The sequence below is a fragment of the Amblyomma americanum genome, chromosome 2, assembly GCF_052857255.1.
Source record: "Amblyomma americanum isolate KBUSLIRL-KWMA chromosome 2, ASM5285725v1, whole genome shotgun sequence".
Classification (NCBI taxonomy): Eukaryota; Metazoa; Arthropoda; class Arachnida; order Ixodida; family Ixodidae; genus Amblyomma; species Amblyomma americanum.
The window spans coordinates 95,370,954-95,393,915 of record NC_135498.1 but is presented as its reverse complement, the minus strand read 5'-3'; the positions used below and the strand labels follow the sequence as shown (position 1 = coordinate 95,393,915).

Sequence of the window (22,962 nt, the reverse complement as noted above, 5' to 3'; positions counted from 1 at the left end):
CGTGATTCCTGCGTTGCCGCACGGCCCCACCGCGCCCGAACGAGACGAGCGGGAGGCGCTGATATTGGCCTTCAAATGAGCCAGAGGTCAAACCTCTTAAGGCCGCTGTACGATCGTTTTTTTTTTTCCGCATGCGCAACCGTCCTTGCGACCGTGCGCACGGGTGCGTGAGGGCGTGTTGCGGATGAGGTGCTATACGATCAAGTTCGTTGAATCCGACCGAGCGGACGACTCCTGTGTTCTGATTGGCACGCTCGTCAGTGGCGCCCGTGCGGCAGCACAGGCATGTGGCGTAGCAAAACACGAAAGATATCTTGCCGCACAAATACACACACTCTGATAATGTGGCTCACCCGAGACATGTTTAGCTGTGAGATTCTTCGTAGCAGATAAAACCGCGATCGGCTGTGATAGCCATGGATCTCGGCGCGGCCGATTCTGACGTCCGCGAACGAAGGCGCAACAAACTTTGCAACACCGCAGGCGAGGTTCTAAAACAGCGTCACGGGAAACGAATAACGTTTGCGCTATTTCTACTTCAGAAAGTGAAAAAAAAAGGCATCACACCGCGATCGTGGCACAACTCGTTCAACCGCAAATCGGCTAGACTCCGCTGAAGACCACCCATATATGCGACCGTTCTAACTATGATCTAAGATTTTTGCCTCCTGATATTTGAAGAGTGCCCCCATTGAAAGTTACTCTATACCCTAACATGCAATAACGATTTCAGAAGGACGAGGCAATTCGTATCGCGAATTCTCAGAGCTAAGGATACGAGACTAGAACAAGCTATAGGTTAGCAGTAGATATTCGATCGTTTGTAATTATAACAGAGAAATTCCCACAGCTGAGATCAGGCACAGGTTAAATCATCAGTAATTCTAACTAGCACACTGCTGTCGAATATGAACCTAAATATACGAGAAATGTATGACATTCCCAGTAATTTGGAATGTGTAAAATCAGTTGTAACTGCAGCAGTTGGGCATTTCACAGAAGAGTGACCGTGCAACAGTAATGATTTCTCTCGGTAATGTTATTCGGCCCATTAGAAAAGCCAAAGTAGAGATAGCACAATGCAGTGACAATTAAATAGGCCAAGCCATCTATCACTGCGCTGAAATGCGTTGCGTTGTTTTTTGCACGGTGACAGCGGGCGAGCAATTTTATTTTAGCAGTCATTCCTTAGCTCATATTGCAGTGAGAATTGCACAAGCTAGAATGCAGCAGTGCAAACAAGCCTGGAGAGTTGTGCTTAGAGCCAGTCAAAGGTGACACATGCAGAAACAAGCTGGCATGTTGTCTGTACAACTCCAAAAAAATTCTGAAAGTGCCCATGTGAATGAACCAAAGTGGTTGCTTAGCACTTAGTAAAAGGCCATACATGCTTTTTACCTTCAGTGTAAACATAACATGATGTGGGAGTTGGTAAACTGGCTTACATCGGGGCGGCTCCTGGTTGAGGTTGGGACAGAATACTTCATATATTCAGGGAAACAGGATGCACTGACAATGCATAGTGATTATCTGAAGCATAATTTGCAGAAATATATTTACAAGGTGAAAGTTGTGTTGTTGCAAAATACAATGAAATCAAAAATTAGCCTTTAAGTGTGTGTAGGGTATATATGCATATATCCTCTCATATAGCTTTACAGTAATATTCAATATTTTTTCTGGTCAGAAAAAAAAGAGAGATCGTAAGAGTGATTCTGGTTTCCTAAACAGCACATTAAAGTGAGCATTGTCTGCCCCACTTGTCATGCATAAAATTTTGGAACGTGCTAACTGTTGTTATTAAAACATCTTCTGCAAAGTAAAGCTTATTTCATTGCCAGTTTGGTTTTCAAATTGCCAAAGTTCTCTTTAGGCATACCTTATGTTAAAATGACCAAGTGTTAACCTAACTGCTTGAAGATCTTTGCATAGGCTATGCCTACTTTTCGGCTTCATACAGGGAGTGTCTGTGAATTTAAACAGTCCTAGAAAGGCTGAATGTATTAGGCAAACAATGGTCTTGTTTTGTAGCTTCCTTTTTCACAATGATGCACCAAAATGATAATCCTCCTCAGGGCCTTATATGAAAACTCTTGTTACTAATTTAAGGAAAACAGCAATTCTATGAATAAACTATTATTGAGAACAGGTTTGTGCCTTTCCATGCGCTTCACTGCCGTCAGTGCAAAAAATCACATACACACACAAAATTCACAGCAGCAGTAATGTGACTCCCTTCGTAACGACAGAACTGTATGTGGAATTTAGCTTTATTATAGAGGAGAAGGAGGCACCCCTTTATAAATACTGTAAATGCTGGTCCGATAACATACCTGGCCGGCCATCTAAGACGAGGATAAGGATCAAATGACGCACGCACATAAAAGCCACATGCGCAAACATACGCACCTAGCATTTTAACCACATCACTTAATGGAAGTTTCTGCGTTGCTTCGCTTGAAACAGGTTAGGATACAAGCACAAAGGAAATACAGACACATATCATCTTGTAATGCAGACGGGCATGGCTGACAGTAAAAACTATTAATGCAGTCCTATTAACTTTGGCAAAGAGGCCATTCTCAAGCACGCAGACCGTTGTTCTTGACGGTAGGAATGTTGATATTGTTAGTGGGATGGTCGACCATATAGCAATCAATGAAGACCAGGTAAATGAAACAGTGAAAGGAAGGTCATTAATTAATGTAGGAAAAAGGGAAGGGTCAAGTACGATACCTTTGGAGTTGCCCGAGATTCCAAAAAAAGAAAGACAGGATAAGCAAGAGTTAGCATGGTCCAACTGCTGTTAGCCTGCTAGGATCACTTTAATCCCGCTCAGAACAGTACGATGAAGGCATTATTCTATAAAGGATTTGATCACATACTTTCTCAAAGAGACTGAGGCGCAAGTGTATGTCACAAAGAACGAAAAGTTGGCTACCACAGGAATGCTTCTCATAAAGCATACCAATTAGGAAGGAACAATTTAATGGGCCACAACAATTTAGTAGTGTGAGAGTACAAAGTGTTTTTCCCGATTAGGAATCCATGATAGTCATACAAATGGCGCAATGATTTGGTGCTTCTGACATTATCACAACTAAAAAAATTACCACATTCTGCTGTATGCAGCCATGCCTCCTTAATATACGCCCTGTAATATGATGTCTTGAATTATGCACAGTTTTCCTGGGGATGAAACTTTATCAAAGCATGCACGCCTTAACACGTAAGCTTGCTGTTCGGACAACTGACAGGATTTTAAATGCACAATGCCCATTGAGACCAGCATATTCTTGTCGTGTAATGTGGACTGCAATGCGAACGTCTGTACTGTGGTAACCAGATACTATAACACAGCGCAAGGACTGTTAGAAGTGTTTGGCGACAAATACAGACTGAATCATATGGCTGTTGCACACTGGAATTCCCCTAATACCACTTGCAAGCATAGCGTGCAGTTTTTGTTAAGCCTTGAACTGCCAGACACGCCGACTCTCTCCGCTTGCACTTTCTGTCTGACAAAGCACTTCTCGTTCTGGTGTCAAAATTATCGGCACTGAAAGGTGGGGTGACCCATTTCCTGGTGCACTTTGTTCACTGCACAAATGAATTAAGCCGCTCGCTGACTGTATAACCTTTTTGTTATAATCTCACAGATGTTTGAATGCAACTCTAATTTAATGTTTTTTTTTAAGCAGAGAATACGGCAAGAAGAAAAAAAAAACTTCTCGAGTTAAAGCATGTCGGGCATGAGAACTCAGCACACGTGCCAAGCAGGAAATCTGCAAATAGAATTCAAGTATTAAGGAAGTGGGTTGAAATTAAATGTGATCTTAACCTCGACAAGCAGATGGCTGCACCTGCACTCTAGGACTTTCAGAAACGGCACAAGGTCACCATTGCAGGGTCAACCACAGTGCAAAAGCACATAGCACACTTTGAAAAATAAAAGTAAACCTTGTTAACGTGGTTTTGGCATATGCACAAATATGGCCATGTCATGATCATACGGCAAATGTGAACACATGAGTGTCCGCAGAAACTTATAGCTGAACATTGTTGAAGGTGCAAACAAGCATCTACATTCAAGCAAACAAATTTAGAAATGCCGCAAATGCAGAGAAGGCGAAGGAAATCTAGGAAGCATTCTACATTTATGACAAATACATTCTCATAGGAGCACCATCGCCTTCATCCAGCAGGTAAATAATGTTAACTGCAGGCAGTCACAGGTAAATGAACGCAGCATATGCATGTGTGCATGTGCATTGACTGCATCTGCTTCTAAATGCTTTGACACAAGCTGGGACAGCTTACGTAGGAAGCTGTAGTCAACAACTGTTCGACACCAATAAAGCCAACCTGGTGAGCACCTTGGAGACCGAAGTGTAGTGAAAACAATTATTGGATCAGATGCTGATTCAAAAGAGCAGTTTCTATTCCGACTGTCATGGACACGGACCACTTCAAGATTACTGCATTTTACCAATGGCCATGGCGACCACGATGATGCACTTAATATTGCATGCATTTGTCTAAAATCCAACTTCACCCCACGCTGCTAAGCAAAAAACACATTGTAATCACAGCAGTTTACTGAAAAGGATTTTCATTTTTAATCATGATTCGCTATTATAGAAAACTCTATGTACAGTTCTTATCCGGAATCAAAGTGTTCGTATTAACACGGCACAATTTTATATGGGTTGCTTGATTTAAGAAGCGTAAGCACCTGCTGTGGTCTTTTATTTTTTGCATCAGATAAAATGAAATGATCATAGAAGAGAGCTGCACTAGTCGCACATATTACAGACTTGTGCGTTGTGAAACACCAGTGAACGAGTTGTGACAATGATTTTTGTTCATACAAAAGTCTACGGGATGTGGTCATTACGTGTTACAACCCAAATTTAACACTACTGCTTTGGCTCAGACCATGACCACATGCAGGGAAAATTGGTATCATTCAATTCGTCGTGCAAATTTTATTGCAGATATAGGCCACATAGCCCGGCAGGAAATAAAAAAGAGGCTCCAGATGTGAGAGCTGCCATGCAAAGTGATGTTTTCACACAGATTTCACTGTGCCGCCGGCATACCATCCTAATCCGGCCACTCATAGTCGGAAATTGCACTTTATGGAGCACATTGCCGCAGAATGCTGGCGACGCTTCTGTAGCCCCGACATAAAACAGCCAAACGGCCGTGCAGCCGAGATCGTTTCGCATACGCAAAACACAAGTTTCTGAATGGTCTCGTCGCACTCACGGCGGTTGTCTAACACAGTACACACGAACTACGATCGATATCGGTGATGGCTACGCCGCAGCACAAAGACTTCTGCTCGCGGTCACTTCAACCGCTGCAACGAATGTGACTCACTGCAGAGCTCGAAGTTCATTTCGTCACGTCGCACTAATAATAATAATAATAATAATTGGTTTTTGGGGAAAGGAAATTGCGCAGTATCTGTCTCATATAACGTTGGACACCTGAACCGCGCCGTAAGGGAAGGGATAAGGAGGGAGTGAAAGAAAGGAAGAATAGGTGCCGTAGTGGAGGGCTCCGGAATAATTTCGACCACCTGGGGATCTTTAACGTGCACTGACATCGCACAGCACACGGGCGCCTTAGCGTTTTTCCTCCATAAAAACGCAGCCGCCTCGGTCGGGTTCGAGCCCGGGAACTCCGGATCAGTAGTCGAGCGCCCTAACCACTGAGCCACCGCGGCGGGGCACGCACTAACGGCAGTTATCAGACTTAGTACACACGCGTGCACCCGAACCAGGATCTGCTGTACAGCACTAAGTTGATTTCAGCATTCAGAAAACAAGGCGCGCGTAGCAAGCTTTTCAAACGTAATTATACTTGCAGTCGATATCACTGACTGACGCAAAATCACTCGTTCCGACTGCAACCACTTTCATTACACTCACACTTGCCACTGCGCGGTGAAGCGAGCTGTATGCAGAGGAAATTCACCCTGGGGAGCTGCTTCTCGCTGCTGTTCGTGAAGCTCCTCGCGTGAATAAAGAACATTTGTAAGTATCACAAACGGTTGCAAATAAGCACTTCGCGACACCGGCACTGTTACGTCCCGCGTAGTCAGCGTGGGTTTGAAGGCCGCTCGGTCAACTCGGTGTAGACGGCGACAAAACAACTTGGGGGAAACTGCCGCTTGCCGTTGTTGCACACAGTGAAGCTCGAAGTCGCTTTCAACACTCGTAATAGTTACACGCGGCCAATATCGTGTTTCTCGGCACAGCTACCGCCAAGTAGGCCTGGTTTTTCACTCCACTTAGCCGGCGGCAATTTTGCTGAGGAGGCGCGACCAGGCACCGCTGTGCTGCTACGTCACGAGACAGCAGCCAATAGCGTGATACGACCATCCGCTCGTGCGGAAAAAGAGTTGAAGTTGACCAACTTTGTGCGCACAGGCGGATGAGTTCATGCGCTTCATTGTTCGGCCCTTGCGCAGCCCTTGCGCACTGTCGCAACGAGGCGTGCGCATGCGGAAAAAAAAAAGTGACCGTGCAGGGGCCTTTATGGCGCGGTTCGGGCGTCCACCGATATATGCGAGACAGTTACTACGCCATTTCGTTTTTTTTTTTGTTTTGTTGGGTCAGTGGCGTACAATGCGCGGAGGAGGAGGAGGGATTTTTTTTTTTTGCTCACGAGCAGGAGGAGGGATTTATCGCTCACAGGGAGATGACGGATTTTTCTCTCACGGCGGACTCCGTCGACACCTGCTTTTCTGCGACACGAGGTGCGTAATGCTGTGGCGTTAAAAACTCACGCTTGCTAGAAGTTTCGCCGTCAGCAAAAAAGAAGGCGACGCACAGCAGAACTAGCAAAACACATGAAAGTACAAAAAAAAAGAAAAGATGGATAGGTACACTTCCTATAATCAATTCAGACTAAAGTAATCTAAGCAGCTTCTTTTCTAATTGCAAAGTTGATTAGCCGGTTCCCACACTGCGGATTTTTGACAAAACGTGACCTAACCCACTTTGGCGAAAAGACGCAGGGAGAAGTCTATGTTTTCAGGTGCGTTTTATAGAAGTGCAGTTTTTGGGAATGGAAGTTTAACCTTCGCCTTGTTCCCGCCGGACATCAAAGGAGAGGGTTGAGTCTTGTTGCAGCAATGGTTGCTCCTCTCCACACCATTTCAAGACACCGTTTCGACCCGCAATACGCAGCTCGACATAACACATTACAACTACATCATGCACACTTTACAACATAGAAAACACAGTGCACGCGTCAGTAGCAACAACTTTAATCAGCGAGCATGTTCACTGAAAATGCAGGGTAATCAGAAAACAATAATGAACAGTGGCCAACTTGGGAATATAATAAAAATAACAACAACCATTTTCTTCTCCTTCTGTGATTCCAAGCACGCTCTTAGGCCAGAGGCACCCACAGTGGCCTCAGAAAGCGAATATTATCGCTTGCGTAATGACGCCGCCTCTTTTTCTTCGTCGTTTTTATTTACCTCGCAAGGCCGCTACTTACGATCGTGCCCCGTTTCATCGGCCGAGATGCCGGCACTTTGCAGTCGCGCCTCGTCTGTTCGTTACTTTAGATTCTCGATCGCGGCAGTTGCTGCGTGATGCTTACGTGACGTGTGAACAGAAGGTATGTCACAAATGTGTTCATTAAAACCTGTACTCGTAGACGACTTACACGAAGAGGGAGCGAATTTCAAAACGTCGAAGGAAACAGAAAAACAAATTATGTTCCAACATGATTTTCCGCTTCCTACTGCGTTGAGTGGTGTAGCATTTAGCTGCGATGTTCATGACGAAGCCGATTTAGGACTGAGCGATTTCATTTGCGACGTTGAAGTGTTAGGGCTGTTCGAAGGTACTGTCTTCTCGGATGGTGCATGATGTGAAAGCTACACGTGCGCTCCAGTGTAGGGCTGCCATCAAATTGATGTGGGGAGTGCGAACCACCGTCTCGGCCCATGAGTGACATGCCATAAGCAGCAGCTAAAGCACGTGGTTCATGGCAGGCCAATCTAAAATGATGACAGCAATGAAACAATCTTCACGGTTTGGGAAGGAAAACAATGATGTAAACAAATAATCGATTCCGCTCTTGCTGCGCGATGCGGGCGACGAAGCGTCATAGGCCTCAGCACAATAACAGGAACCTTAAGCAGGATAATAAATGCATCAGCTGGAACTCAATGGCTCTATGCTAAGTGGCCAGCGAACTTTACGGCTTTAAGGTCGGACTACCCGAGCTACGATGTGCACCGGCAGCGCTCCCGCGTGGAGCATCCTCGTTGGGTGGTTTGGTGGGCCGTTACCAAGCTCCTGACGTGATCACCCGCACGGGCCCCGGCGCGCACTCGGCTAAAACCTCACTGGTCATTCACAGGACGGTACCAGGAATTTGGAACAGCCCCCGGCCAGTTCCGCTAAGCCTAGCGACCGATCGCGTTCTCTTGGGCAGCCACTCGGGCATTAACGTTCTTTCTTGCATTGCGGATGATGCGATCGCGCTATTTTTGAATGTTCAGAGCCACACGCCACATGGTAGCAGCGAAAGGGACTAGAAGCGGTGCTTCCAAATTGCTAGTAATGGCAGTAACCTCGGGGTACTGCCGTTTACTGCCGTAGGCCAGTAAACGGCAACATCAAGGAGGGCGGTGAGCCCCACCAATTCTAAAAGGTCGCTTGAGCTGGTGCCTGAATCAAAATGTGCGATTTTAACATCCTGGAGCTATCGAAAAAGAGACGAGACATCATAGCTCGGAGATAATCTGGCTTCAAAATGAGAGCATCTATGTTCTACTGTAGCTCAATGCGAAAGCAAGAGAATACTTATACACATCCAGAAGTAGCGCTTTTGTAGTCTTTCTTCCCACTATACTTACCTTTTTGCGCTAAGAACATATGCGGCCAGCACCAGTGAGCCAAAATTTCTGCTTTACTGACTTCCTAACAGTCTGTCTTTTACGAAGCATACCTACTTCCAAAGCATTCTGTACAGACACTGCTACTTTGTGGGAATAGCTCTCCTTTTGTTTTTTGTCGCCTACCGTGAAGGTTTTCTTGCGATATGGCGGAAGCATTTCTTCGGAATCTACCCAAATTTGTTCTCAGAATTTTTCACAATTTACCCGTACACAGTAAAAAAAAAATATACCAGCAAAATTGGGGCCATTGCGCCAGAGTTACTCCCCAATATATTTGCTCAGTCACCTTCTCTAATTGCTGTATTGTTTATTGTTTTGTTTTGCGTTCACATCGAAAAAACAATAACACACCACAATTTATGCGCGAAGAAAATATTTAAGCTTTGAGTCCGCACAATGCATGAAAAAGGGTGCGCGAATCAGATCAGCCGGAAAACACCTGCGAGGAGGCAGAGTACAGCTCCTGAAATTCTCTGCAATGCAGTCAATGTCTAGAGCTAGCTTGACGACTCATTACTTTTGACTCGCGGTCAAGCTCTTGCTCCCTTCAGGATGCTACATCAATTTTATGCCTCAGCCATTGCTCAATTTACGCATTTTTTCCACTGTGTGCGTGTGGAGTTTTTGTCAAAAGTATGCCAATAGTCATGGAGTGGCATCTATTGATAGGACGCGCCATTGTGTTCTCTAAGTCCTAGATAGTAATGAGGAGAGACCTTGGCGCATACCTGGCGCTGGAAGGTACACCACACGGTTTTGGGACGGTTCCGGTGAAGCACTGCTGCTGACGTGCCCTTAAAGAACAGGTGAACAAGTAACAGCATTTGAAACTCCCTTCCACTTCCAGCAGCACCATTGGGGACCAGCGACCCATTAGGGTCGTCCTGGTGACCGGGTCGAGTGGCATGCTGGGTCACCACGTCTTGCGCGAGTTGCAGGACCATCCGAGCGTGCAAGAAGTGCGCCTTTTCGACACCAGGCCATTCGAAAACACATTAGGTGAGCTCCTACACTTCGACAAAACCGGAGGTGCCCATTTGTAAGTCACAAAATAAAGCTGGCTTTCTGTCTTGCGTGTGTAGATGCTGTTGTATATTCTTGGCCTTTGGACCGCCCCGGTAAGCAGCGCCTGTAAGGGGAACTGTAAGAAAGGGGGAAGGGTGGAAAGCTAGTAAAAGAGGACTTTGCGTCTCGCCTCCATCAAAATGTGACCGCCTTGGCCGGGATTACAACCCTATCCTCGGGTTTAGCAAAAGAGTGCCGTAACCACTGAGCGATCGCGGAGGATATTAGAGGATTCATTATATTTTTTGAGCTTGCTGCCTATGTTCAGTGGAAACACAGGCGCTATGTTTCACTCTTGACAAAACATTAATGGCCGTCCGCTGAAGGGGTACCGAATTCTTGGTCCATGGTAGCAAGAGTGTTCAAACCTGGAGGATTCTCAAGCGTTGCAGTTTCTCTTGATGCCGACGGGCTTAAAGAATCTGCTGTAGCTGCGCCCGATCCTTCCTCTCATCTTTGCACGTTATGGTATATCCCCTTATTTTCTCATCTTTCCTACCATATTTCCCCGTACTCAGTGCAGGGTGCCCAAGCTGAACCTTTTCAGGCCACCCTGGCAGCCTTCTCGATTCGCATTTGTCTCGCAGTAAAATGCGAAGCGAGCAATCATGTTGAATGACGCATGAACCCCACCCCCAGGGCACCCTATGATCAAGAAGACCCGGGAGGTTGTGGCGAGCGTATGCGACATCCAAGCCTTGCGAGGGGCCGTACGAGGAGCTGACGCGGTGATCCACTGCGCGGCGCTAGTGCCCACTACAGCCGCCGAGGACGAAGCAGCGTTTGAGAGAATCAACGTGCAAGGTACGTCTGTGCACGTCGCTATCTATCAACAATCCTTCTACGTCCGAGTAATTGATAATTTTTACTTTTTTACCTTCATCCGATCCGAGCTTCCATCGTTTAAATCCAGAGTTTTCTAGACGTGATATTGGGACAGCCTATTTCTCACAAGGCGATGCTTTCACTGTTTTTCCCAGAGCTGTCACCCAGCCCCAACCGATACACAGATATTCACCGAACCAGATAGAACCGAAGCACTCATACGAAGCCCAGCTTCGCGGCAGGCAGAACGAAAAATTATAAATTGTGCTGTGTTACCGGCAGGTAAGGGTGTGGAATTATGCGAGCATTCATTATTTATTCTTCGAAAAGGAAAGGGGCGATATAGCCCAGCGATTACTGTAAATACTTGCGTATCCAGGAGCATCATTTGCCTCCGATAATTGGTAAAACACGTGGCAAGGCACCCACATATTTGCACCTGCGCACAGTGGGGGCCATTTAGTGTTCGTGCAGGTGGTGGCTCGGCACCTGTGAAGGCGCCCACCCAGCACGCTGATTATTAAGCGCGGCTTCGTCGCCCGTGAAAGCCGTGAGCAGCAGCCCCGCTCAGCAGATCACAGCGCCGGCGCTCCGGATAGCCTCATTCAGGTTTTCGGCTTCACACGTGCAGGTCACAAGCTTCCTTTGGCTCCTCCGCAACGGGTGCCCAATGCATTAAGGTTCGTGCACCGCAACATGAGACGCATTCAGAATGCCACGAGCGAAGAACAGTAATGTAAATAACAGACAATGATGCAAACCTTTCAAATCAGGAGGAAATCTGATAGCTGAACAGTGAACAAACTTTATGGCGCGCACTCCTAAATTGCAAAATCTTCTGAAAACGGCAGATAAGCTAGGCTACAGGTGTAGAATGAAAGTCAGCAATGAAAAAAAATATACAGGGTGTTTCACCTAAGCCTTTCCACTATTTTAAAGAACAGGCTTTTTGAGATAGAAGAGCACTTTTTTGGGCATAGCATTGTCAGCGGTGTATAGTACCGGTGTAGTACCGGACGCGAAATTTTGGAGGCCGTGGGTTCGGATCCCACCGGTTGCATGTGGTTGTTTTTTCTTCTGCTTTTAATAACCTCCCATTGATGAAAAACTGCAAATTAAAGATATATCTTCCTTGCTTCTTAGTCTCGGTGGCTGTTGGCTTCCGTCGTGTATCCGAATACAGCTAAGACATGCGAAGTTTCAGGCTGGTTAACTAATTTTGAATTGTTAACTTTTGCATCATTCCTGTTAGGCTCCTTAGTTATTGAGAGGCGTGTAGCTTACCGTAAGTGATATCCGTATCACATTTAGAACTTCGAAAACGCGCTAACCCTCGGCGCCGTGGCCCAAAATTTTTGGTTACATCGCGGAAAAATACATCCGCTTCAGAGAAGCTTGCAAGCAAAGCAACCTCTTCAGTGCACGTAACTCTTCAAAATACACCAAATTTGTCTCGGGGTAAGCGCGGGTAGCAACTCGGGTTGCTAGGTAACGGCACAAGAACGTACGTACGTTCGTACGGTGAACGTACGTACGGTGACAATATTCTTGGCCGGTGTTGGTGAGCGTATGAGTGCTTTGGCGCTAATATTAAGTACAGGCGCCTGTCTATCAGGGTTTATTCTGTTGCTAGTTAAATTCGCAGCACGGCGCGAATTAAAATCAAACAGCATCACGAACTGTTAGCTCCGTAACTCTCGCACTTTAAGCTTCATTTCAAATTGTTTCCAATTCTATCTGTTAATTTTATTTCTCTTTTTAAAAGTTGAATTCCTAAGGGCATCACATGTCGCGGGTCCCGAACCTTAATGCACACGGCACTAGATGCCTGAAAGCATTACGGAGGTTGTGTGTAGCGTGTGCGACGCCCAAGCCGAGCGCGCAGACTTTCGGGATGCCCACTCGGCGATACACTGTGGCGAGCTACTGCCCACCACCGTCACTGGGGACGAAGCCACGTTCGAGAGATTCAACGGGAAGGTCAGGAGCGGTAGGAGCTAATTTTAACCCACTTTCCGTGCAAGCTTATGGTTAAATGAATATTTCTGGTTGTTGTTGTAGTCTAGGCAGCTCACTTTCTTTGTCGGTGAAGAAATTGTGAATACTCTCATACTTACGTGCTGCTAAGACAGTAGGTCTTATTATTTGAGTTTTGCGCCCACAAGAGCTTGACATAATTTGAAACGAAGATTCACTTAAAGCTATCAACTACACTGACGGAAGTGTGTGAGAGAGAGAAGTGGTAGATGAAAGGCAGGGAGGTTAACCAGTAAAATGTTCTGGTTGGCTACCCTGCACTGGGGGAAAGGGATTAGGGGGGCGTAAAAGAATATGAAGAAGTAGAAAAATGCGGTCCGTAGCAGGCACGACAGGCAATGCACAAGCATTGTAAGTCACAGGCTGCCGCAGCAGTAGCCTGCACACTTTGAGGGCTGCCGACAGCTGCGACCTGAGTGGAAACTATCGAGGGCCCTCCATCACAAGGCAGCGCAGACGTTTCAGTGTCAAGAAAGGCTGCTTGCCATTGAGGCTGATATTTTTGATGACAACATAAGCATCGGACTTCCTCTCGGAAGGATTAGGCTAGAGGATGCGTTGCGCCAGCTATTGGACAGCTGCAAGCACTGGATTCAACAAATCCAGCATCTGCAGTGCATTCTGTGCAGCTGGTATGTGCATGCTAGAAAGCAGCACACGCATGGCATTCACGATTGGCTTTAGCATTACAATCACTTGCTCGTCTGCGACCTGGTCTGGTTTCTGACCTATTACCCGACCAGCAGTAGGATCAACACACTGGGTGCGCGGTGCTGGGGTGGGTGCTGGGTGCTTCGGGAGCGATTGCCGAGTCACTTGGCGGTCCCGGTCTTGGACCGGAGTTGTGACTTGTGCTTGATTAGCAATGGGCTCGGAACTCTGAGTACGCAATACCTGCTTGGTCACTGCGGGTGTGTTTAGCTCAGGCTGTGATGGCCAAGGCCCGTCTGCGACAACCGTCTGTCCCTTGCCAGCCATATTGCTCCCAATCCTTAAAGTAGTATGAGGAGACGGAAGACAAGTTGCGGAAATTCTTGGACGATTCTTTCCAATGCTCGCTACGCTTTTAGGAGGTCTGTGACGATGGCGACGATGTCGTCGCACCTTAGCGGCAGCTTCTCTCTGTGTGGAATTGTCTCTAGTCATTTGTTTGAGTATCGCCCTTTTCAGGCGAGGACAATCTTTTGAGGCAGCATCATGAGGGCCGCGGAAATTGACACACGTAAGGACTGTTTCCCGGCAAGAATCGCCGCTGTGTTGTTAAGTACATCGTGGGCACACGATGGGGAAATTGTACACACTACTCACGTGTCCTATCTTCATGCATTTGCGGCACTGGAGAGGCTTCGGGACGAAAGGCCTAACTGCATGCCGAAAGTGATCAACCTTCACGTACGTTGGAATGCAGTCCCCTTGGAAGGTCAACTTGATGCACTTTGTCCTCCCAAGGCGCTTAACTTGCAGTATGGCTACACCGTCCGTAGTTGGTTGAATCAAAATGGGCAGATCAGAGTCGCGGATGGCTACGTCGATGTCGTAAATGACGCCTGCCGTAGTGCCACTGCCTAGAAGGACATGTGAATGAACGCTGATGCCGCCGAGCGTTCTGATGTTGCTCAACCTCTCAAGCTCGTTCCGGTCCATGACATCCATGGCGACGACATTCCTCAAACGATTCACCCTCACATCATTAATTGCTCCCGGGACGCGAGACTCCAGGAACGCAGACGTGTCTTGCCTATTGATGTGTTTGAGATTGTCGGTGAGAGTCTCTGGCACAAATAGGACAGTATGTGTCGATGATCCTCGCTCCGTAGTGATCGTGGACGTACTCGACGACGACGAGTCCTCACCTTTGCATACTCTCCGTTTGGCCTTCTTGCTTAGGACTCTGATGAAGCCGTCGTCAGCAGAAGAGTCATCACTGGTGGCCGAGTACACCACGGTGGCCTGGCTGTTTGCGTCATTCGGGAGGCCAAGACTTTTCCTCTTGGCGGCAGCGGCTGACCGACCGGACTGAAGTTCAACAGCGTCCACTTCCGTCACCGTCACCAAAAAAGAAACAGTTGTTACATTACGATGTCGTAAAACAGGAAAAACTGAAGAGGCGAAGGGACGGCGTACTGGCCTAGCGACGGAATTGAATTGTTCTTAAATACCTGTGTGGTCACATGCAATGCAGTCGCTGCAAGCCGCACTTAATTTCCGCTGGTGTGAGGGTGGACACGCTGCGGTCGAAAGGAATTCTGAATGTCCATCCAAAATATATATTTTAAGCAATATTCCTGCTGTGAATGAGGCCGATGTCTAAAAAAAGAACATACATCTGTATCGATGAGCATGAGACCTGTGCAGCGTACTGCAGTCAAGCGGCAGTTGTCGAAAATGTGCCGAGCGTATAAAAGCTTCCCGTTGCGGGCCATGTCGTGGATATTCTACCAGAATGAACTTCTGGAAAGTGTGAGCAATTTCGTGGTACATGAAATGGGACGATGTTTCTTGTTTCTTTTTATCACTGAGAAAGCAGTATGAAGACTGGCCTCATGACAACGTGAATGATGTCGGGCGCGTTCTAGTATAGAAATGTGTAGGTACAAGGGAAAGAAAAGGTAGTAAGCAGCTAATTATTTCCTGTACTCTGTATAGCAAACACGAAGTACTGATCTTGTTAAACATTTTCAGATAACTACACAGCTTCATGCCACGGTCGATAGAATGGACGGTTAGCGGCATGCCACATGAGCTTCACTGGAGTAAGCATGTATGAGCAGTATGAGACAAGTCATGCGTGGCATAGCTGCGTCTTCCACAAAAATGCGGCTCAGAAACCACTTAAAGTGAGCTTGATGGTCATGCAGCTAAGCAAAAACCAAACATCCTCTCTCTTATTTGAGAAACTTGTACTATGCTGTGATTAGATCAGAAGTGGGACATTTACAGAGGCTACCGACTAAAAATTCTTTCTCGATGCATGCTTTTGTGTCCTTGCGATCGGTAACCTCCGCTTTTAAACACCAGAAAGAGTGACAGAGAGTGTTTCTTGTGAACCCTTATGTAGTAGGTAGCAAAAATACTCGGGCAAGAGAACCAGAACAAAATTACGTCCTTGAACCGCATTGGAATTACGCACTCAATTTCAACACGTTTTCAGATCTGCAGCTTTCCTGTTGCCATGGATTAAGGGATGTGAGGCAATATTTCTGGTTATGTGAAGCTTTGCTAAGTGGAAGAACAATAAATATTTATGGTCTGTTTGTGAACGCTGGTATGTGATTTCCAAACAACAGGTGTTTAAAAAAGAAGATGCAAAGCTTCGCATGTGCATGAATTGCTTTTTTTTATCCTCGCGATGTTTAAAGCACTCAGCCACAAGAAAACGTATACTCAAGCTGGACAGCGCACAGTAGTGTTCTTCTAAAATTATACTTTATTTCGCTTAAATCACATCGCGCAACTGAGCTCACCTTTGAAGAAGCTTAGCCTGCAGTAGGTTATAGTATTGCTGGATTGAACGTCACTAAAAAATAGCCACAAGATCCTTAAAACCAAAATCATAATTAAGCGGAAAGTTACACATCAGGTAACTACATAGCACTTGAGAGCGATACATTTTCACCTGCGATTCACTTGGGCACCCAATTTAGTGTCTGAAATCTTAGACAGCTCTTATGACATTGTAATTAAGAAGTGTAGTGTAGTAATTAATATATTCTGAAGCAATGAAGCAGCGAAGTACCATTAGAGCAGGTGATTCAGCGATGTATTGAATGAAATAACTTCCAACGGGAACGTTGTTAGATACTAAAAATTGTTTTCATGATTCGAGTCTGCATCACTGACTTCTGCATCGGCACCAGTTTAACTCCCCTCCCAGAAGACAGAGTGACAATCCCATCCATTACTTCTCATGCAGGCACCCAGAATGTGGTCGACGCTTGCCTCGAAGAGAACGTGGCATACCTTGTGTACACCAGCACCGTGGCCGTGATTACGAGAGAGGAGGCTTCAGGGAACAACAAGCCTTGGTATGACGGTCCATACCCCGAAACCAAGGCACGAGCCGAAAAGATTATCTCCGAAGGCCACCAACGCTCTTTTAGGAATGGTGAGTTTTCCGCGGTGCGAAGCCCGCATAAATCTCGTGTGAGAATCAGAAATGAGAAGTACTTGTCAATTTTTGAGAGTAAAGGTCAGCAGAAAAGGCGCGCGCTAAAAAAGCCATCGGCGAGGCCCATAAACGCCCCTTAAGTAGCGATGAGTTTTTCACGACACGAATATCGGGAAACTCTTACGTTCCAATTAAACCATCACATATGTTTGAGAGTGAAATTTTAAGAGACGCTTATGTTAAGCCAGAGTCAGCTCGCTACATCTGCTTCCACTAGACCCTCCCTCATAGAAGAACTCAACGGTTTCAGTAGATCGCCTGTGTGGTATCACAAGGTAACAATGTTTTGGCTGTGCATATGAAGTTTAGAGCTAGACTTACCTGACCGTCTAGATACTCCGCTGGGGCATTCTACGGCAGCTGTTTCTTTTCGCAGGTTCATACCGTCTAAGAACTTTAGTTCTTCGGCTGCCACCAGTTTACGGAGAGCTGGATCATGTCGTCGTGCCGGTGCAAATTAAGTGGGCGAAGAAGATGTGCAATACTATTTTCAAACTGGGACCAGGGTTTCAGGTAAGTTGCTCCTTCCTTGGTGTTGCCACGTGTCGTTTGCTGATTCTGTGGGAAATACTTTTCTTTCCCGGTCAAGTGGGTCCCTGCCCAAATTCTGAACAATAAGAATATACATCGCGTGCGTGATAATTAGGCTAACAGCCCCTAAGTTGTTGCAGAGCACTTTGACCGTCTATGGTTGCAGGGACAACACTGGACATGCAATTTCGTTTCGAATATCAAAGATTAGTGCACCATTCGTGACTAGCTTACATTGTGAACATTGACATTGTGAACTTCGAAGTATCATGTCGTGTAGTCTCACACCGTTTTACATTTCCTATCATACTTAGGGCACCTTCTGTCGTCAAAAGCGCACTGCATAATGTTGATTGCTTCCCAAAATGCGAGGAATTACGACGAAAACGACCTCCTTTTACGTCTCAGTGGTCCCATCTCATCGCTGTTCTTCAGCCACGCCAAGGATAAGATAGAAGGGTTTGCGCGGCAGAAATTATTTTGCGATTAAGGATACAGAATGTTGGCCATGAAAAAAGGGACTGAGTTAAGATCACCGCTTGGTCAAAGCATTGGTGGTTAAAGGGGAGAAATATGGACTTGCGTAGGGTTATATTGCTTGCTCAAGGAGTAATTACATGGGTGATCTACCCCTCCTCAGGTGAGGATGACCGTACATGGCTCCTTCAAGAGCCGGCGCAGGGACGTAGGCTTCGTCGCCAGTGAGGAGACCATTTGTTTGTATCTCTGGCACAAGCAATTACCTTCCCCCACCCTTCCTGCTCTACTTGTAGACATGACAAAAACCCAGGGGCGAATGCCCCTTATAGAAGCCGCTCCAGCCGATGACGTCAACCGTTCGCCATGACATCGTGGTTAATCCTCTAGCGTGACATCGGAAGTGGCTGACAGGACCCTCCGTGACAAAGTGCTGACCATGACTGTCATTACACTCGGTCGACGCCATTGGCTGGAGCGCCTCTTTTCAGAGCCCTGCGTTCAAGAGTAGTATCTGACTATAAGGGGCGCGCGGGGGGGGGGGGGGGGGGTCGAGCGGCGTTTTCTTCGCGTGTCTAGCAATTTCGCAGCTCATGCTCCGCGGCATGCCCGCTCCGGCGTCCCGAGTTTTAGCCGGCAGTTCATGTGGTAGCAGTGACGTCCCGCTCAGCTCCCGGCTTCTCGTGTCGATTAAGCGTATGGGTGGAGCTCCGCCTGTCAGAGACGACAAGAACACTTCGCACCAAACTCCCCCGCATATATGCTCTCTAAACAGACTACCAATGTAGCATCTCTGATCAAGGAGAGTCATGCAGTCATGAGAGTCATGGGTCTGACGGCCGATGCCTTCGCAAGAACAGCAACGTCGCGCAGACGCTGGCGAGTGAGGTCAGAAGGGGCCAACACAGATGCTGTATCTTCCCTTGTAGGAGGCCGCCACAGAGTGTACATTAGCTATCATGTGCTGAGATGACACCGCCGCAGTAAACATGCGCACCTTTGTGTTACAGCATTTCCTGTGGTAAAAAAATGGGAGGCTCAAGGCTCGTGCACGAGACATCTCAGGGATGACGGTTGGATTGTCAAGTTGTGTCGTAGCAAGGGCTTGCCGCATTTGGACGCAGGGGATAGCCATCACTTCAATCGTACAGCGGTGTCAGCGTGTCAACAGGATCGGCTGAAAACTCTAATCCTACCGTGCCGCTTGTCTATAGACACGCGCCGTTCTGTTAAAAATGTGAGAGGGCCAAACCGCTTGACGACTACAAAATACATATGTTGAAGACGGACCGGGTCGGCAGAAGCGAGGTGTAGAGTGCGGAGCTCTGCCTGATGGATGCTCGTGTGATGAGCACCAGAGGGCGCTAGGCAAGCGCTAAAGCCTGGAGTAAGGTAGCCGGAGGTAGTCAGCGTACAAGATACCTGAGTAACAGAAAATACCGCAGTCAGATGCAGTGCGTGCAAGCGCTAAGGTGCATCTTCAAAAAAAGAACCCTGAAGGTCGGCGCCATGTAGCCGACCTGGGAAGCCTATCATCTCCAGCAGGAATAAGGTACGAGATATACGAGCGTCACCTGCTGCTAGCGTGGGATGTTCTGCATAATATAAGTGTGGTTTAGGCCTTAATTGCGTACCTGCGTTTGCCTAGAGAGGCCGGGATATAACTAAATGTTTAACCATGAAATCTGGCACACGTGACACAATGCAGCGTGAAAGAAAATTTGCGGTAATTCCAGAAGTTTCCTTGATGTCGATGGCCACCAGAATTATTACTTACTAGAAGCGTTGCTGCACGGTGCAGCAAAGTTGGCTATAGTGTGTTCGAAGTTGCGCACGTAGGCCGGTCTACCGTGGGGTCGTAGAAATTATTGTACGGCGTAATCCACCTGTAGCGCTTCAGCTCTACCATTTGCGCAAGCTCAGGCGGTCGCGAAATTATTGTGATTGGCCAGGAATAGGCTAGTTAAGGAGATTGAACAGTTAAGACAAAAAGCGGAAGTAAAGAGAAATAAGTAGATCTCGTCCTTCAAGAAAAAGGACGACATCCACTTGTTATTGTTCCTAACTAGCCAGTCCTTTCATGGACGACCACAGACATAGTCCTAATGTCACACGGAACGACTTTAGACCAAGCGCAGTTAATGGCAGCTCCTTTTAGGCTTCAGGCAAGCTAACCCTATCTAGCCGGATACACTGGCAGATTCCTTTATAAAGGAGTGAGTGTGAAGACGGGCAGACATTGTTAGAGCTAATTGATTTCGTCCTGTCCTCTGGAAGGCAGAGCATTAGAGTGGAAAGGTAACGTTTCATGCGTGTCCCTATGGCTTTGTTCTCTTTAGGAAACGCGAGTTCCAAGTGAGATTGGAGTGCTTCTTTAGAGAGCGATGTGGCAGCCAGTGTGTTGGTTTAGGCTCCATGGGAAGTGGCGCGTTGATTGCGCATGGACTCTATCTTACAGTTACCATAGTGTTGAGAATTTCCTTGAGTGTTCAGCTTTCTTCTTTGTCCTCGGACGTTCGCGCAGGTCATCTACGCAGGAAACGCTGCTTCCGCTCATGTCCGTGCACTAGATGCACTATATGAAAACAGAGCTGCGTCCGGCCGCTGCCTTGTGGCCTGCGACGACACACCCGTGGACATCGTTGCTTTCCTGGGGCCCCTGATCGAAGGACATGACATCCGCGTATTTCCACGACCTGTGCCGTATCTGCCGATGCTGCTGCTCGCTTCGTGTACTCAGTGCATTGTCGGCGTGCTCGGTCACCTGTTTCCGGGTATCCGACGTGGTCAGGTGCTGAAACCATCGACCATCCGCTATATGTACGGCGGCGCCTTTTTCGACGACGCCGAGACCAGGAAAGCTCTCGCCTGGCGTCCGAAGTATTCGCCGCAAGAGGCTGCTCGAATGTCTCGCTCCTTCTACGATACACTGTGACAGCTGTTTGCCTGCGGGCCGGACACAAATGAGAATCACTGCATTTCTGGCTAGCTATGCTTCCAAATGTCGCCGCATGTCGAATAAATATTTTTCTCACCTGGTCGTACTGTATAACCGCAGGACGCCATAATTATTAACAGAAATGCGCGAAGAGAGGTGGCAAGGCGGTCATTAATGGCTGGCAGGTTTAGCCTTGCAGAACAGCACTAAAGATGCTTTGGCCATGCGCGTGTGTTTTGAGCACCTTTATCGGTTACCGGAATAAGGCTGACGGCACACTCCTAAACCTGCGGCAGGAAGTATACATGGCCCGAACAATCAAAAGCAGACAAGGAGAACTATGCGTAACGGTGCGCTTTCATCTTAATTGTCCACCACGCCGTCTCAGCCGTCAGCCCCTCCCAGCACCTTGAAGTAATAATGTCGAAAGCCTCAGCGGTGTCTGCACACTACAGTATTTCCCGCTCAATTTAATCCAAACGCCAGAATATTTAATTTGAGTGCCATTCAATTTAATCCAGGTGCCACAGAAACTATTCCAAGCGCCAAAGTATTTATTCCAAACGCCAGCGAATTTAATCCTCATGCATTCTCACACTGTACCGCTCAAACTTAAAACGCGGTCTACAAATCCCAGACGCGTTATCGATGAGTTGTTACGAAGCATTAGACACACATGAGCAAGTAATAATAACTTTTTTTAATCGTAACAAATAAGGGCCGGGTGTTTATACCACCCACCACATTAACCGAAGCACAGGGTGAGTGCGCGAAAGCATTTAATACAAATGCCAGCGAATTTATTGGCCAAGCATTCTCACAATGGACCGCTCAAACTTAAGACGCGGTCTACAAATCCCAGACGCGTTATCGATGAGTTGTTACTGGCAAAACATTAGACACCCGATGAGCAAGTAATAATAACAACTTTTTTAATCATAACCACTAAGGGCGGGGTATATATACCACCCACCTCATTCACCGAAGTACAGGGTGAGTGCGAAGCAAATTGCAGAAATGCATCGGCGGTGTCCTGCAACTCGCATCGTCATGTCACACCTTTGTTATCCTGATAAGATGAGCACTCACTCTAAGGTTATGACTAAGACAAACTCCCTGTGATAGGCCGAAAGTCCACTCACATGACTTCGCATCACTTGCAACCTGCCGTCCCACATTCTCAACCAAAGTCATGAGGGGTATGGAATGAAACGTTATGTCGAATGTAATGACGCTATCACTTCGACACACCTTTAGCTAGCACATTCACTGTGTTCCTACATGACACTCATAAACGGCCCAAAGATGTGCAATTCTTCCCGCATTATAAAGTCACGTGACTTTCAGGAAAGGGGAGGCACTATCGCGACCCAACAACATTGGTATCGAATTTCCCTGGACAATACGGCTATCATTTGCACACAGCTATTTCGTTGAGTCCACTCTCCGGTCTCACGCGTCTTGCCGTATCATGCATCACATCAAGTCGCTATTGCAATGTTATCGCTACCGCTAACTCTAAACGCTCTCGCTGCATCATTACAAGTTGTGACGTCACAAGGACCCTACTTTGATCATGACGGGACGTTATGACAACCCTGCAGTGGGTTGCAAGTGATGCGAAGTCATGTGAGTGGACTATCGGCTAATCACAGGGAGTTTATCTTAGTCATAACCTTAGAGTGAGTCGCTCATCTTACCAGGTTAACAAAGGTGTGACATGATGATGCGAGTTGCGGGACACCGCCGATACATATCTGCAATATGCTTCGCACTCACCCTGTACTTCGTTTAATGTGGTGGATGGTATAAATACCCGGCCCTTATTTGTAATGATTTAAAAAAGTTGTTATTATTACTTGCTCATTGGGTGTCTAATGCTTCTTAAGTAACAACACATCGATAACGCGTCTGGGATTTGTAGACCGCGTTTTAAGTGTGAGCGGTCCAGTGTGAGAATGCATAAGGATTAAATTCGCTGGCGTT

At 46.9% G+C, this 22,962-nt stretch overlaps 1 protein-coding gene across 3 annotated transcripts in view; it reads left to right on the top strand.

Moving 5' to 3' along the window:
* Positions 1-21,072, top strand: part of LOC144118830 (NADPH-dependent 3-keto-steroid reductase Hsd3b5-like) — a 28,573-nt gene extending 7,501 nt beyond the window's left edge. For 2 of the 3 annotated variants that reach the window (XM_077651632.1, XM_077651631.1), the window contains exons 2-6: positions 9,786-9,934; positions 10,640-10,804; positions 16,776-16,967; positions 17,407-17,543; positions 20,563-21,072. In XM_077651632.1, coding sequence (XP_077507758.1) covers positions 9,841-9,934; positions 10,640-10,804; positions 16,776-16,967; positions 17,407-17,543; positions 20,563-20,973 — 999 coding nt within the window. In that variant the 5' untranslated portion in view covers positions 9,786-9,840 and the 3' untranslated portion in view covers positions 20,974-21,072. Of the gene's footprint in view, positions 1-9,782; positions 9,935-10,639; positions 10,805-16,775; positions 16,968-17,406; positions 17,544-20,562 lie in introns of all 3 variants that reach the window. The other variant, XM_077651630.1, reaches the window with a different exon arrangement.
* The last annotated feature ends 1,890 nt before the right edge of the window (positions 21,073-22,962 follow it).